The sequence below is a fragment of the Gekko japonicus genome, unplaced genomic scaffold (genome assembly GCF_001447785.1).
Source record: "Gekko japonicus isolate JY-2015 unplaced genomic scaffold, Gekko_japonicus_V1.1 scaffold4798, whole genome shotgun sequence".
Lineage (NCBI taxonomy): Eukaryota > Metazoa > Chordata > Lepidosauria > Squamata > Gekkonidae > Gekko > Gekko japonicus.
The window spans coordinates 26,657-42,140 of NW_015159854.1; the positions used below are offsets into that span (position 1 = coordinate 26,657).

At 50.8% G+C, this 15,484-nt stretch overlaps 1 protein-coding gene across 1 annotated transcript in view; it reads right to left on the reverse strand.

Annotated features, from left to right (window-relative positions):
- Window positions 1-12,559, reverse strand: part of LOC107107695 (calcium/calmodulin-dependent protein kinase type 1B-like) — a 32,517-nt gene extending 19,958 nt beyond the window's left edge. The window contains exons 1-3 of the mRNA XM_015408005.1: window positions 12,451-12,559; window positions 8,445-8,576; window positions 5,900-5,974 (exon numbers count right to left, since the gene is read on the reverse strand). Of these exons, the coding sequence (XP_015263491.1) occupies window positions 5,900-5,974; window positions 8,445-8,576; window positions 12,451-12,527 (284 nt within the window). The 5' untranslated portion in view covers window positions 12,528-12,559. The remainder of the gene's footprint in view (window positions 1-5,899; window positions 5,975-8,444; window positions 8,577-12,450) is intronic.
- Between the last annotated feature and the right edge of the window lie 2,925 nt (window positions 12,560-15,484).

Genomic DNA, 15,484 nt, shown 5'->3' on the forward strand with positions numbered 1-15,484 from the left:
AGGAAGAAAGGAAGGAAGGAAGGAAGGAAGGAAGGAAGGAAGGAAGGAAGGGGCATTTATGTTGAAGGTGTTTTTTTTTAAATCGTGTTTTTCTGCCAAGCAGGAATAATTATTCATATTGTTATAGTTATTATTTATTGAATTTATCCTCCACCATTCTCCCCAATCGGGACCCAAAGCGGCTTACATCCTTCTCCATTTTATCCTCACAACAACCCTGAGAGGTAGGGCAGGCTGAGAAATTGTGACTGGCCAACCGTCACCCAGCGAGCTTCCACGGCAGAGTGTGGATTCAGACCTGCGTCTCCCAGATCCTGGTCTGGGACTCTAACCACAGCACCATACTGGCCCTCATTGTGTTGTGTGCATGTGTGTGTGGGGACACACTGTTGAACGTTACTACCCTGCCTGAAGTGGAGAGTTCATAAAAACCAGCAGTTTTCGTTTTCCCCCAAAGCAGGGAAATACTCAACATTCAACCTGTGATTTCAAAAGCGCTGCTGAGGCCCTTACAAAATCATCCACCCTCCAGAAATCACGAACATTGTAAACAGGTTTGCCAACCTCCAGGTTTCCCCTGGAGACCTCCTGCTATTACAACCGATCTCCAGCTGACAGAGATCAGCTCCCCTGAATAAAATAAGAAAAATAGGGCTCACCAAAGAAAATTACTCTTCTATATCTTTAACACACTTAGTTGTATTATCATACCAAATTTCCTTATAACAAATTCCCTGTATTAACTAGCATTCATTCATTATATACATTTAACATAACATAACATATAAACACACATAAGTACATTTCATGAACATAAGCAAAGCCAGTAAATGATAATATGAGTACAATACAAAACAATACAAAATCTTGATGTAGCTATTCTTGACGTTGTTTTGGCTTTGGGAAAACATTAGAGAGAGGCTGCGTTGATCCATATTATTGTCATTCCGGCTTGTGCCGCAGCAAGAGATTGGTGACAAACACCAACTGAGAGATAGAGTTGAAAAAGACATACCAAACCGCTGTTTAATCCTAGGGAAGCGTGTTCTCTTTATCACTCACATTCCTTGGGTCTACATGTTTTCAAATGTAAAAAGGTTTCCTTGCTCGAAAGCCAGCTGAATCCGACTCTAGGGTTCCGGTGCTCATCTCTGTTTCAAAGCCGAAGAGCCAGCGCTGTCCGAAGATGTTTCCGTGGTCATGTGGCCGGCATGACTAAACACCAAGGCGCACGGAACGCTGTGCCCTTCCCACCAAAGTGGTACCTATTTATCTACTTGCAATTTCTTGCTTTCGAACTGCTAGGTTGGCAGGAGCTGGAACTAGAGACGGGAGCTCACTCCGTCATGCGGCACACTCGGGTCTCGAACTGCTGAACTACTGACCTTCCACAGCCTGCAGTTCAGCGTCTTAATCACTTGAGCCACCGCAGCTCAAATGAAGGCATGATAAACACTGTTCGGGAACTCGTATAATGAGGACTCCTCAGTTTGCTTTGCATACTTTACAGCTCCGTCAGGACGTCTCAAAGAGTAAACATTCCAGCCAAAACAGCGTCAAGAATAACTACATCATGTTCCAAAACGCATGGAAATGGATTACCGCCTTGATTCATATCTACATTTATCGCTGACTGGAAACCCCCATGGACTTTCATCTACAATGAATGAATGCTAGTTAATACAGGAAATTCGTTATAAGGAAATTTGGTATACTAATACAACTAAGTGTGTTAAAGATACAGAAGAGTAATTTTCTTTGGTGAGCCCTATTTTTCTTATTGTAATTACACCAAAGCATGTCTAGTTCTGGATACCCCTGAATAAAATGGCTGCTTTGGAAGCCGGACACTATGGCACTGTACGATGCTGAGGCTCCTCCCCTTCCTAAACCACACCTTCCCCTGGCTCCACCCCCAAAATCTCCAGGTACTTCCCAACCCAGCGTTTTTGCAGAATGCCGGAGGTACCACAGACGTTGGGCCATCTGACATTCCGTACTTGTTTGGAACGTCGACGCCCCACCATGACACGGTCCCGGGCTCTCTTCCCCCCGCCCGCCCGCCGTCCTCGTCCTCTGCAGGCGGAGGGGACTCTTATTAAACATTTAATAAGAATCTGGCGAGGCTCCAAAATTAACGATATGGAGCGTCCATCTGAAGGAACAAGAATCGACAGCAACGCTTACACGGAAATGTCCAGAAGCGCAAGGAAAAGCGGGGCGGTGCAAAACCGAAGCCGGAAGGGAGCGTGAAGGCGTTCTACTCTGTCACCCTTGCCGCGCTCCCAACGAAGGCGGCTCGAATTTACAAATCCGCTCACGTTCCAAAACGCATGGAAATGGATTACCGCCTTGATTCATATCTACATTTATCACTGACTGGAAACCCCCGATGGACTTTTTTGCAAGAAACACGGGAGGGGAAATGAACCGATGATCTATAGATTCGAAGATTAAGAAGGGGAAAGGGAGAAAACACTAGATAATAGAAAAAAGAGGAGCATTATTTCTTTTTCTGTCATGACAGAGTAAGGGAGAATAAATTCCCCACGTTATTTGCCGCAGAGAAAACCGGAAGCCTCTTCTAAATAAATCAACAAAAAATAAAAAGATTTTTAAAAAACCCAAACGCACGGAAATTGTTAAGCGCCTGAACGCTTCACAAACACTGCAGGAATTTAGATTTTAGAGAGTTGGAGATGGCAGACCTGGCTCTGTGCTTTCCTCAGTGGAAAGAGCCTTCCTCTGATATAAGATGCTCTTTTAAAACTTACCACATACCTTTATTCATTTATTTACTTAATACAGACCCTCCCTTTCTCACCAATGGGGACCCAAAGCAGCTGACATCATTCGCCTCTCTTCCAATTCATCCTCACAACAACCCTGTGAGGCAGGTTAGGCTACCTCCCCTGTATTTTAATTTTTCGAAAAAAAATTTTACCTCCGTGATAGCTCACCTTTCTCCACAATAGGGACCCAAGGTGGCTTACCGAATTCTCTCAGAATCGTAGAGTCGGAAGGGACCTCCAGGGTCGTCTAGTCCAACCCCCTGCACAAGGCAAGAAATTCACAATTACCTCCCCCCCCACGCCCCCAGGGACCCCTGTTCCACGCCCAGAAGAGGGTAAAAAACCTCCAGGATCCCCGGCCAAAGTGGCCTGGAGAAAAATTACTCCATGACCAATGCTCCCTCTAAGGTCTTTCACATCACCTCCTACCTGGCACTTTTGCCTGGAGATGCCGAGGACTGAAAAAGAAGAGATTGGATTTATACCCCGCCCTTCACTCGGAGTCTCAGAGCGGCTTACAAACTCCTCTCCCTGCCCCTCCCCACAACAGACACCCTGTGAGGGAGGTGGGGCTGAGAGAGCTCTTGAGAGAACTGCCCTTGAGAGAACAGCTCTGAAAGGACATATGACTGACCCAAGTTCACCCAGCTGGCTGCATGTGGAGGAGTGGGGAATCAAACCCGGTTCTCCCAGACCAGAGTCCGCGCACTTAACCACGACACCAAACTGAACCCAAGACCTTCTACCTACCAAGCAGATGCTCTGTCATCGAGCCATGGCCCCTCCTCCTTCTCCTCCATTTTATCCTCACAACAATCCTGTAAGGTAGGTTAGGCTGTGACTGGCCTACGTTCACCAAGCGAACTGACATGGATGAGAAGGGATTCGAACCTGGGTCGTCCAGTTCCTAGCCCAACACTCTAACCTCTACAGCACACTGGCTCTCATCTTAAGAGGGCAAGAACGTAAGAGACGCCAATGTTGGATCAGGCCAATGGCCCCTCCAGTCCAACAGTCTGTGTCACACAGTGACCAGAAATACCAGGTGCCCTCAGGAGGTCCACCAGTGGGGCCAGGACACCAGAAGCTCCTCCCACTGTTGACCCCCCCCCCAAGCACCAAGAATACAGAGCATCCCTTGCCCCAGACCTAGAGTTCCTATCTCTACCTTGTGGCTAATAGCCACTGATGGACCTCTGCTCCATATGCTTATCCAGTTCCCTCTTATAAGAACATAAGAGAAGCCAACGTTGGATCAGGCCAATGGCCCATCCAGTCCAACACTCTGTCACACAGTGGCCAGAAATACCAGGTGCCATCAGGAGGTCCAGCAGTGGGACCAGGACACCAGAAGCCCTCCCACTGTTGCCACCCCCCACCCCAAGCACCAAGAATACAGAGCATCCCTTGCCCCAGACCTAGAGTTCCTATCTCTACCTTGTGGCTAATAGCCACTGATGGACCTCTGCTCCATATGCTTATCCACCCCCCCCCCAAGCACCAAGAAGACAGAGCATCCCTTGCCCCAGGTTGATAGTTCCTATCTATACCTTGTGGCTCACAGCCACTGATAGACCTCTGCTCCATATGTTCATCCAAGTCCTTCTTATAAGAACATAACAGAGAAGCCAATGTTGGATCAGGCCAATGGCCCATCCAGTCCAACACTCTGTCACACAGTGGCCAGAAATACCAGGTGCCCTCAGGAGGTCCACCAGTGGGGCCAGGACACCAGAAGCCCTCCCACTCTTGCCCCGCCCCCCAAGCACCAAGAATACAGAGCATCCCTTGCCCCAGAGTCCCTATCTATACCTTGTGGCTAATAGCTGTGGTCATTTCTATCACAGGAAGGCATTTCACGAGGAAGGCTTTTTTTTTTACCCAAACTTGCAGGTGCTCTTAACTTGCCCTTACACAGGAAATCATTTCAATGGGAATACTTGGAGCTTTAGAAACTTTGTGAACAGGCAGAGGCTTTGCACCAAGCGGCTTAGAATACTTGTGGAATTCTGACAGAACGTAAAATGGCAAAAGTGTTGGAACGCATGTAAGTTGCAACCCAGGAGAGAAGGAGGCGTGGTGTAGCCCCATCTTGTCAGATCTCAGAAGCTAAGCAGAGCCAAGACTTGGAGGGGAGACCGCCGAGGAAGGCGCTGCAGAAGAAGGCGATGGCAGACCACCTCTGCTTCTCCCTTGACTTGAAGGTCCCTTGCTGGGATCACCAGAAGCTGGAAGCTAAGCAGGGTCGGTACTCAGATGGGAGACCACCAAGAAAGGCTCTGCAGAGAAAGGCAATGGCAAACCACCTCTGCTTCTCACTTGACTTGAAGATCCCTTGTTGGGATCACCAGAAGTTGGAAGCTAAGCAGGGTCGGTACTCAGATGGGAGACCACCAAGAAAGGCTCTGCAGAGAAAGGCAATGGCAAACCACCTCTGCTTCTCACTTGCGCAGAAAGAAGAAGAGGAGAAGGAGGCTGGATTTGTACCCCGCCATTCACTCAGTGTCTCAGAGCGGCTTACAAGCTCCTACCCCTTTGTTATCAGAGCAATTTTTCTTAAATAATGTCTCCTTTCCATTATTTTCATTTTGCGTGGAGTAGAATTCCCTTACTGAAGCTCAAATACTTTGGCCACTAAATGAGAAGGGAGCACTCACTGGAGAAGACCCTGATGCTGGGAAAGACTGAAGGTCAAAGAAGACGGGGACGGCAAAGGATGAGATGGTTGGACAGTGTCATAGATGCAACGAACATGAAATGGAGCAAACTTCAGAGGACGGCGGAAGACAGGAGGGCCTGGAGTGAACTGGTCCATGGGGTCGCGAAGAGTCGGACTCGACTGTGCGACTGAACAACAACAACAAGAGTTCCCTTGCGCTATCACAGCTGAACACTGAAAAACCAGCACGCCTTAACTAATAAGACCCTCCTAGAGCTGGATAACAAAATCATGGCCAACTGCCCGCGTCCATCACTCCTGCTTCACAGGGTGTCTCCACTTTGAACTAGTATCTCCAAAGAGTCTTGCGAGTACCCTCCCCCCACACACACACACACAGAGGTTGAAAAGCAAGACCACGTTCAGAGCACAAAGAAACACAACTCACAGCTGCATGGCCAGGTAGAGATGCGTGGGGCTCTCATAGAAGTCCTCCAGAGCCACAATGTTCTCATGTTGAATCCTGCAATACCAAGGACATTAACGTACGTCAGAGATGGGAGACCCCGACTTGGATGGCCCAGGCTGGCCCGATCCCGTCAGACCTCGGAAGCTAAGCAGGGCCGGCCATGGTTAGTACTTGGAGGGGAGACCACCAAGGAAGTCCAGGGTCGGTACGCAGAGGCAGGCCTCTCTGGCCTTGACCTCCAAAGGAAGTTTAGAAAACTTATTGAGGGCCTAAAGTTAAAAACCTAAGTAAGTGTACAAAAGAGTGTTTATTAGTGTACACAAGAGTGTTTATTACAAAGACATATAAAAACCTAGCAGGGGCCCAAATAAAGCCTCATAAAATGTTCAACGTTACAAATACACACAAAAAAGGAACAGTGCATGACCTGACGCGTTTCGGCTCACGAGAGCCTTCTTCAAAAATGCAAAAAAGCGACAGAGTCCCTGTAACACATGGAAGGCAATTAACCACAGATAAAATAGGACCAAAACTGGAATGTTCCAATATGGAGTTGAATGACACACCGAAAAGTTTCTATTTGGGGCCACAAATATTTCTGGCCTCGTGTCAGCAGTAGTCGTATATACTGGAAATAATATCTACCTTCCAGTTTAGGTCCTAAGAGTGCAAATAAAATTGACCTCTCGGGGACAATGTGGCATCAATATGCAGAGGCGGGCCATGGCAAACTACCTCTGTTCGTCTCTTGCCTTGACCTGGATGGCCCAGGCTGGCCTGATCTTGGCAGATCTTGGAAGCTAGGCAGGGCCGGCCCTGGTTAGTCCTTGGAGGGGAGACGGCCAAGGAAGTCCTGGGTTGCTATGCAGAGGCAGGCAAGGAAATAAGAACATAAGAGGAGCCAATGTTGGATCAGGCCAAAGGCCTATCCAGTCCAACACTCTGTGTCACACAGTGGCCAAAAATACCAGGTGCCCTCAGGAGGTCCACCAGTGGGGCCAGGACACCAGAAGCCCTCCCAGCTACGCCCCCCCCCAATGGCTCTGGCCACTCCCCGTGGCCAGGAATGTGGGTAACGGAAGGCTTGCAAGCATGTGGATTGGGAATAGCAGCAGTGGTTCCCCACAGGAAGCCCGGGGACCAGGCAACTGCCCGGCCCTGGCGTTTTCTGAAGCAGCCTCAGCTCATAGAGTCTTATCTGGCTCACAGAGAAAGGTAAAGGTAAAGGTTCCCTTGCTCGAAAGCCAGTCGAATCCGACTCGAGGGTTGCGGTGCTCATCTCCGTTTCAAAGCCGAAGAGCCAGCGCTGTCCGAAGACGTTTTCCGTGGTCACGTGGCCGGCATGACTAAACACCGAGGCGCACGGAACGCTGTTCCCTTCCCACCGAAGTGGTACCTATTTATCGACATGCAATTTCTTGCTTTCGAACTGCTGGGTTGGCAGGAGCTGGAACTAGAGACGGGAGCTCACTCCGTCATGCGGCAACTCAGGTCTCGAACTGCTGAACTACTGACCTTCCACAGCCTGCAGTTCAGCGTCTTAACCATTTGAGCCACCGCAGCTCCTTCACAGAGAAAACTGAGTGGGAATACCATGCGAACGAGGAGGAAGAGGAGGAGGAGGGGGTGGGGGAGGACGAGGAGATTGGATTTATATACCCCGCCCTTCCTTACCCAAAGGAGTCTCAGAGCGGCTTACAATCCCCTTTCCCTTCCCCTCCCCACAACAGACACCCTGTGAGGTGGGTGGGGCTGAGAGAGCTCTTTCGAGGACTGCCTGTGAGAGAAAAGCTCTGAGAGAACTTGTGACTGACCCAAGGTCACACCAGCAGCTGCATGTGGAGGAATGGGGAATCATACCCAGTTCTCCCAGATTAGAGTCCACCGTTCCTAAACACTACACTAAACTGGCTCTAAGACAGTAGACAGCAGGATGCAAAAACCCACTCTGTAAGACCTCTCACGCAGCTCCCCACAGACCCAATAGATCCACCTGTGGTCCGTTCCATGTCGGGCTCAAACCTGCAGTTTGAGCCAGTTTGGTGTAGTGGTTAAGTGTGCAGACTCTAATCTGGGAGAACCAGGTTTGATTCCCCACACCTCCACTCGCAGCTGCTGGATGACCTTGGGCAAGCCATAGTTCTGATAAGAGCTGTTCTTGAAAAAGAGCCGTTTCTCTCAGAGCTCTCTCATCCCCACCTACCTCACAGGGCGTCTGTTGTGGGGAGGGGAAGGGAAAGGAGTTTGCAAGCCGTTCTGAGACTCCAAGTGAAGGGCGGGGGATAGATCCAATCTCTTCTCTTCTCTCTTCTGCATGAAAATCACATCCTGCAACCCCAAAAGCCCTACTCCCAGAATAGTTACTGGTTATTCAATAACTCTCTGTGCATGCTCAGAGATACTCTTCTGACCTTTGTATTTCCCCACATGACTCAGGGCTGCATCCGGGGAACCGAAAACAGTTTTCTAGAAATCCAGCACCGATTCAGTGTCTGCTCTGAAAAGGACATGCATGTTCACTTACTTCTTGAGTACCGCAATTTCATTCTCCACCGCTGCTTCCTTGCCCCTCAGGGCTTTCTTCGGAATACATTTTAACGCCACCAAACGCTGGGATCCATGTTCCTGGGCCAGAACCACTTCGGAGAAGGCCCCTCTGACCAGCAGAAGGAAGCAGGAGGTCAAATAAAAGAGTGGGAAAAACATTTGCCTCGTTATTACATTAGAAAGAGAAATCCAAGTCATTGCGTTAATTGCATCGGCAAGACAAACTAAAATTCCTAACGTGCAGAGCTTGCTTTTCAGAGTCACAAACTCTTCCCCGTGGCTGAGAATTAAAACAAAACTGTGGGGGAACAAACAGCGTGCAGCTGTTTAAGATTCAAGAAGCTATTGGGGGGGGGGAGTACTAAAGGTCAACGTCTCTCTGAAAGTATTTCAAAAATCACCAGTTTGAATGTCACTGTTTAAATAAATCAAATACTCGGAGGAGGGGTGGTTGTACAAATTATCTGAGTGGAACCAAACTCTAGAAATGACGCAGCCTTACGTGGGTTTTTTGCTCAAAAGTGGGCACAGAAACACCAAGCTGGAAGGGACCTCAAGGGTCATCTAGTCCAACCCCCTGCACAAGGCAGGGAGTTCAAAACTACCTCCCCCACACACACTTCCTCAGTGACCCCCGTTTAGGGACACCAGCCTCCAGGTGGGACCTGGAGATCCCCTGGAATTAGAGCTCATCTCCAGACCAGTGTTCCCTCTAAGCTGAGTTAGTGTGAGCCAGCTCACAGTTTTTTAGCCTCCGGCTCACATATTTTTGTCTTTGCTCAGGACGGATGGGCTCCAGAGCAAACAAATTTTTGCAGCAGCCAAACCGCTCGCTCACAACTTTAATGCCAGTAGCTCACAAAGTAGGATTTTTGCTCACAAGACTCCACAGCTTAGAGGGAACATTGCACTGCAGAGGAGGAAACGGATGCTTTGGAGGGTGGACCAAGGCTCCCTCTAAGCTGTGGAGTCTTGTGAGCAAAAAAATCTACTTTGTGAGCCACTGGCATTAAAGCTGGGAGCAAGCGATTTGGCTACTGCATCAATTATTTTGCTCTGGAGCCCTCCTTCCCTGAGCTTGGACAAAAATCTATGAGCTGGAGGCTAGAAAAACTGTGAGCTGGCTCACACTGACTCAGCTTAGAGGGAACACTGGGGCGGACTCGATGGCGTTGTACCCCACCGAGGCCCCTGTCCTCCCAGTCTCCATCCCCAAAATCTCCAGGAGTTTAACAACCTGGAGCTGGCCACCCTAACCCCCCATCCCCCCCCCAGTGGCCATGGGGGGGACCTAGCCACCCAACCCCCGGCTCTATCCCCACAGGAAGGCCATAAACCTCCAGGATTCCCGGGCCAATCTTGCCTGTGGAGATCCTGGCACAGACCAGGGGGTCACGGGGGAGTGTGCGGAGAAGGTAGCTGTGAATTTAGGAGCTTCCCCGATTCTCAGCCCTGTGACCCAAGTATTGTGTAGAAGAAGAAGAAGAGATTGGATTTATATCCCGCCCTTCACTACCAGAAGGAGTCTCAGAGCGGTTTACAAACTCCTTTCCCTTCCCCTCCCCACAACAGACACCCTGTGAGGGAGGTGGGGCTGAGGGAGCTCTCTCGAGGACTGCCCTCGAGAGAACAGCTCTGAGAGAACTTGTGATGGACCCAAGCAGCAGCTGCATGTGGAGGAGTGGGGGGATTGGATCAAAGAAGAAGAAGAAGAGACTGGATTTATACCCCGGCCTTCACTACCCAAAAGAGTCTCAGAGCGGCTTACGATCTCCTTTCCCTTCTCCTCCTCACAAAAGACACCCTGTGAGGGAGGTGGGGCTGAGGGAGCTCTCTCGAGGACTGCCCTCTAGAGAACAGCTCTGAGAGTACTTGTGACGGACCCAAGGTGGAGGAGTGGGGGGGATTGGATCAAAGAAGAAGAAGAGAAGAAGAGATTGGGTTTATACCCCGCCCGTCACTACCCGAAGGAGTCTCAGAGCGGCTCACAAACTCCTTTCCCTTCCCCTCCCCACAACAGACACCCTGTGAGGGAGGTGGGGCTGAGGGAGCTCTCTCGAGAACTGCCCTCGAGAGAACAGCTCTGAGAGAGCTTGTGACTGACCCAAGGTCACACCCGCAGCTGCATGTGGAGGAGTGGGGGGGATTGGATCAAAGAAGAAGAAGAGATTGGGTTTATACCCCGCCCGTCACTACCCGAAGGAGTCTCAGAGCGGCTCACAAACTCCTTTCCCTTCCCCTCCCCACAACAGACACCCTGTGAGGTAAAAGAAGAAGAAGAGATTGGGTTTATACCCCGCCCGTCACTACCCGAAGGAGTCTCAGAGCAGCTTACGATCTCCTTTCCCTTCTCATCCCCTCAAAACACACCCTGTGAGGTAGGTGGGGCTGAGGGAGCTCTCTCAAGGACTGCCCTTGAGAGAACAGCTCTGAGAGAGCTTGTGACTGACCCAAGGTCACACCAGCAGCTCCATGTGTTGGAGTGCGGGGGATCAAACCCGGTTCTCCCAGATTAGAGCCCGTGCTCCTAACCACTACACCAAACTGGCCTATCATAAATTCACATCAAATAGCAGCATGCAACTTCGCATCCGTGGCGGCCGACCTGCCGTCGCTTGTGCGCACGCATGTGACACATTGTCCCTTGATGCTGGGGGAGGGGGAGACGGGGACAACAACCGGCAAGCATGCACGGTTGGCGTGGAACTCGCTTGCTTAGGCAGACGTGTTTGTGGGGGGGGGGGCACGATTCGTACTCCAGAGCAGTGTTCCCTCTAAGCTGAGTCAGTGTGAGCTAGCTCACAGTTTTTTAGCCTCCGGCTCACACATTTTTGTCTTAGCTCAGGAAGAAGGGCTCCAGAGCAAACTAGTTTGTGCAGTGGCCAAATCACTCGCTCACAACTTTAATGCCAGTAGCTCACGAAGTAGAATTTTTGCTCACCAGACTCCACAGCTTAGAGGGATCATTGCTCCAGAGCGCTTTTTAAGAACGGTCCAGGTCCCGCGGCCTCTCAAAGTGGCACACGCTTGGCCCGATCCTACCATTCCCCACCCCGCATCATCCCCCTTCCAAATTAAAGAAGAAGTCGAGACTCTCAGACTCGGCTAGGAAAGGGTTACGCCACCATTAGCGACTCTTCCGTCTCCTTTCCCGCCCCACTCCAATTCCCCAGACGCGTGGGCTATTCTTGGCCCCTCGTGCACGTCAGAGATGTCTGGGTGGCCCCTCGGCCAATGGGAGGAGAGCATGCAAATGAGAGCGCATCGGGCTGCCGCATTCTGGAGTCCCTCTGCAGGAAGCGGCCTACGTCCACCCACTAGGGCAGGCGAGGCTGAAGGCTGGGGGGGGGGAGGCCTAGGGAGCAGCAGACTCGTGTTCCCTCTACGCTGAGTGACTGCGAGCTCGCTCACCGTTTTTTAGCCTCCGGCTCACACCCTTTTGCCTTCGCTCAGGAAGGAGGGCTCCAGCGCCAACTCACTGATGCAGCCGCCACATCGCTCGCTCACGACTTGAATGCCGGTCGCTCACAAAGCGGAATTTTTGCTCACAGGACTCCACAGCTTAGAGGGAGCGTTGGAGCAGACCTGGGGGCGCTAGGGTACGGTGGACAACAGCGTCCATCCCACACAAATCAACGCCTGTTAGCGTGTTCTTTCCCCATGGGAAAAGCATTCCTTCGTGCATGGCGTTCCCCCACAACCACCGTTGCCCAGGAGTGACGCTAAGCAGGGATGTGAAATTACAACTTCAAGTAGCTTTAAGACAGGGTGAGGGAGGACAGGTTTTTCCCCTAGTTTTTCAGGCTAGGAAAGAGGAGCGTCTGGCAGAGACGGGGCGGATGGGGTGGGTGGGGGTGAGCCGCTTGGAGACCACACAAGCTGCCCTTCCGGGGCCTTGACCGCGAATGCCGCCTCAGCGCAGTGCCAAACGGCACCGGCGGTGCCACACCCTCCTCTCTGGGCAGGCCTCTCTGTCCACTTACGCGCCCAGCTTCTCCTTGATGTCGTAGACGGCCGTGATGTCCTCCACCTTCTTCTTCCAGCCTTTCCCGAACGGCATGGCGGAGAGCGAGGGGTGACGGAGGCAGGATGCGCTGCGGAGACGTGGGAAGAAGAGGAGGGAAAAGAAGTGTACACATGCGCCAAAGGGTCAGCAAATGGGGGGGTCAGCCTATTCCCATGACTTTTTGGACCAAAAACACCTCAGGGATTCCTACGTCACGGCCTACTGAAAAATCCGCCCACCGGGATATGTGGGAGGCTGTGGCGGTACTTCCAAAAGGCCTTCGCCACAGACGCATGTATGAATGCTGGGCGCGATTCTAGCATGGCGCCGATGAGGTTGGAGCGTCAGAACAAGATCTGGGACGGCTGGCCTGAAATCATCACTCGGAGACGGATCCTGACTGAGCGATGCCAGGCCGGCCATTCTCTCTCCCTAACCCGCCTCACAAGGTTGTTGTGAGGGTAAAGTAAGGGGAAACCGCAACGGCCACTAGGAGGGGGGGTCAAGTACAAAATGGCCGCTGCAGCACCACACGGAGGAAGCCAAAGTGCAGGCTCCAAGAGAAGTAATTTTAAAAATATAAAAATATACTTGGTGACCGCCTGTTCATGTTGGGGACCCCTGTTCTAGAGCTGTAATACTCCCTCAGCGACATCGAAGAAGAAGAAGAGGAGGAGGAGGAAGAGATTGGATTTATACCCGGCCCTTCACTACCCAAAGGTGTCTCAGAGCAACTTACAATCTCCTTCCCCTTCCCCTCCCCACAACAGACACCCTGGGAGGTAGGTGGGGCTGAGAGCGCTCTCTCAAGGACTGCCCTTGAGAGAACAGCTCTGAGAGAACTTGTGACTGACCCAAGGTCACCCCACCAGCTGCAAGTGGAGGCGTGGGGAATCAAACCCAGTTCTCCCACATGAGAGTCCACACACCTAACCACTACACCGAACTGGCTCTCAGGGTCCCCCCTCTCACATGAATGCCTCAGACCACACATGATTTCTCCTCAGGGCCATCTTTTGCTGGGTGGGAGGTGGTCTTACACACGTCTCTGCTGTCCTCTGGGCTGAATTGTGACAACAATGGCGCTTCCATGTGGCAAAGTTTCTCCTGTTTTGGGGCGGAAATGCCCATAATGGGGAAACACTGAACCACACGAAACATTTCCTCACATAAGGTATCAGCGGTTGAGCCGTATCCCCACAGGAACCATCAGATTGAAGGCGGTTTGAGAAGGCACAGAGAAACTCCAGGGAAACCTCAGAAAGACAAGAAACGGAAAACGGGGACCACCACCACCCCGGGTGCACAAAGAGAAACCACTGTGGTCAGGACCAGTGTTCCCTCTCAGCTGAGTGAGTGTGAGCTAGCTCACAGTTTTTTAGCCTCTGGCTCACACATTTTTATCTTAGCTCAGGAAGGACGGCTCCTGAGCAAACTGATTTATGCAGCAGCCAAACTGCTCGCTCACAACTTTAATGCCAGTAGCTCACAGAGTAGAATTTTTGCTCACAAGACCCCACAGCTTAGAGGGAGCACTGGTCAGGACGTAGAGATGCCACCTTCCAGGTAGGTTAAATATCAAAACTGCAGCAACCGTGTGCTAAACTATATACAAAGCATAAACTCTACTAACACTTTTAACGCTATAAACTCTTTTAACACTTTCTACAATCGCTTATATACGATATTTTATTGGGATACTTTAAGTATAAAGTCAAGGCAATGGGATACAAAACATAAATGGTAAATTACATCAGATATGCAACGTGTGCCCCGCAGGGCTATAAGTCGAAGTGGAAACCTTGAGGTGACAAAGATGCGAGAACCAGTGTAACCTCGCTTTGGATGCCTTCTTCGGGTCCCACAGAGAAAAATGTCAGCTTATAGTCCTGTGGGGCACATTTTGTATATTTGAGGTAATTTACAATGTATGTTTTGTATCACATCGACTTTAAGTAACAGTAAAGGTTTCCCTTGCTCGAAAGCCAGTCTAATCTGACTCTAGGGGGCAGTGCTCATCTCCGTTTCCAAGCCGAAGAGCCAGCATTTTCCGAAGACGTTTCCAAGGTCTTGTGACCGGCATGACTAAATGCCGAGGCGCACAGAACGCTGTTACCTTCCCATCGAAGCGGTACCTATTTATCTACTTGCAATTTCTTGCTTTCGAACTGCTAGGTTGGCAGGAGCCGGGGCCAGAGACGGGAGCTCACTCCGTCCCACGGCACTCGGGTCTCGAACTGCCGAACTACAGACCTTCCCGGTCTGCAGCTCAGCATCTTAACCTCTGAGCCACTGTGGCCCCTACACTGACTTTACTTTATACTTAAAATATCACAATACAATATCATATATAAGTGACTGCAAGAAGTATTAAAAGAAACGCTTTCTATATAGTTTCACACACAGTGCTGTAGTTTTGATGTTAAGCCTAAATACGCCGTAGTCGTCTTGTTGCATTCTGCACCCTCCAGGTAGCGCCTGGAGTTTCCCTGTTATTACAACGGCTCTCCAGAGGCCAGCGATCAGTTCTCCTGGACGAAAGGCCAGCTTCAGAGGGCAGATTCTGTGGTATATCATAGAGACCGCCGATTTCCTCTTTCTCCAAACTCTACCCTTCCCGCGGAACCATCCCCAAACCTCTAGGAATTCCCAAAATCACAGTTGGCAACCTTTGTTAGGAGCCCAAGCGGATATAAGCGACCCTGGTGAGGAGGGTTGCCAACTACCAGGTGGCGACTGGAGAGCTCCCAGAACTGATTTCCAAATGACTTAAACCGTTCGTTCATTATTAAGAACATAAGAGAAGCCAATGCTGGATCAGGCCAAGGACACAGTGGCCAGAAATACCAGGTGCCCTCAGGAGGTCCAGCAGTGGGGCCAGGACATTAGAAGCCCTCCCACTGTTGCCCCCCCCCCCCAAGCACCAAGAATACAGAGCATCCCTTGCCCCAGGTTGGGAGCTCCTAAGAACATAAGAGAAGCCAGTGGTGGATCAGGCCAGTGGACCATAC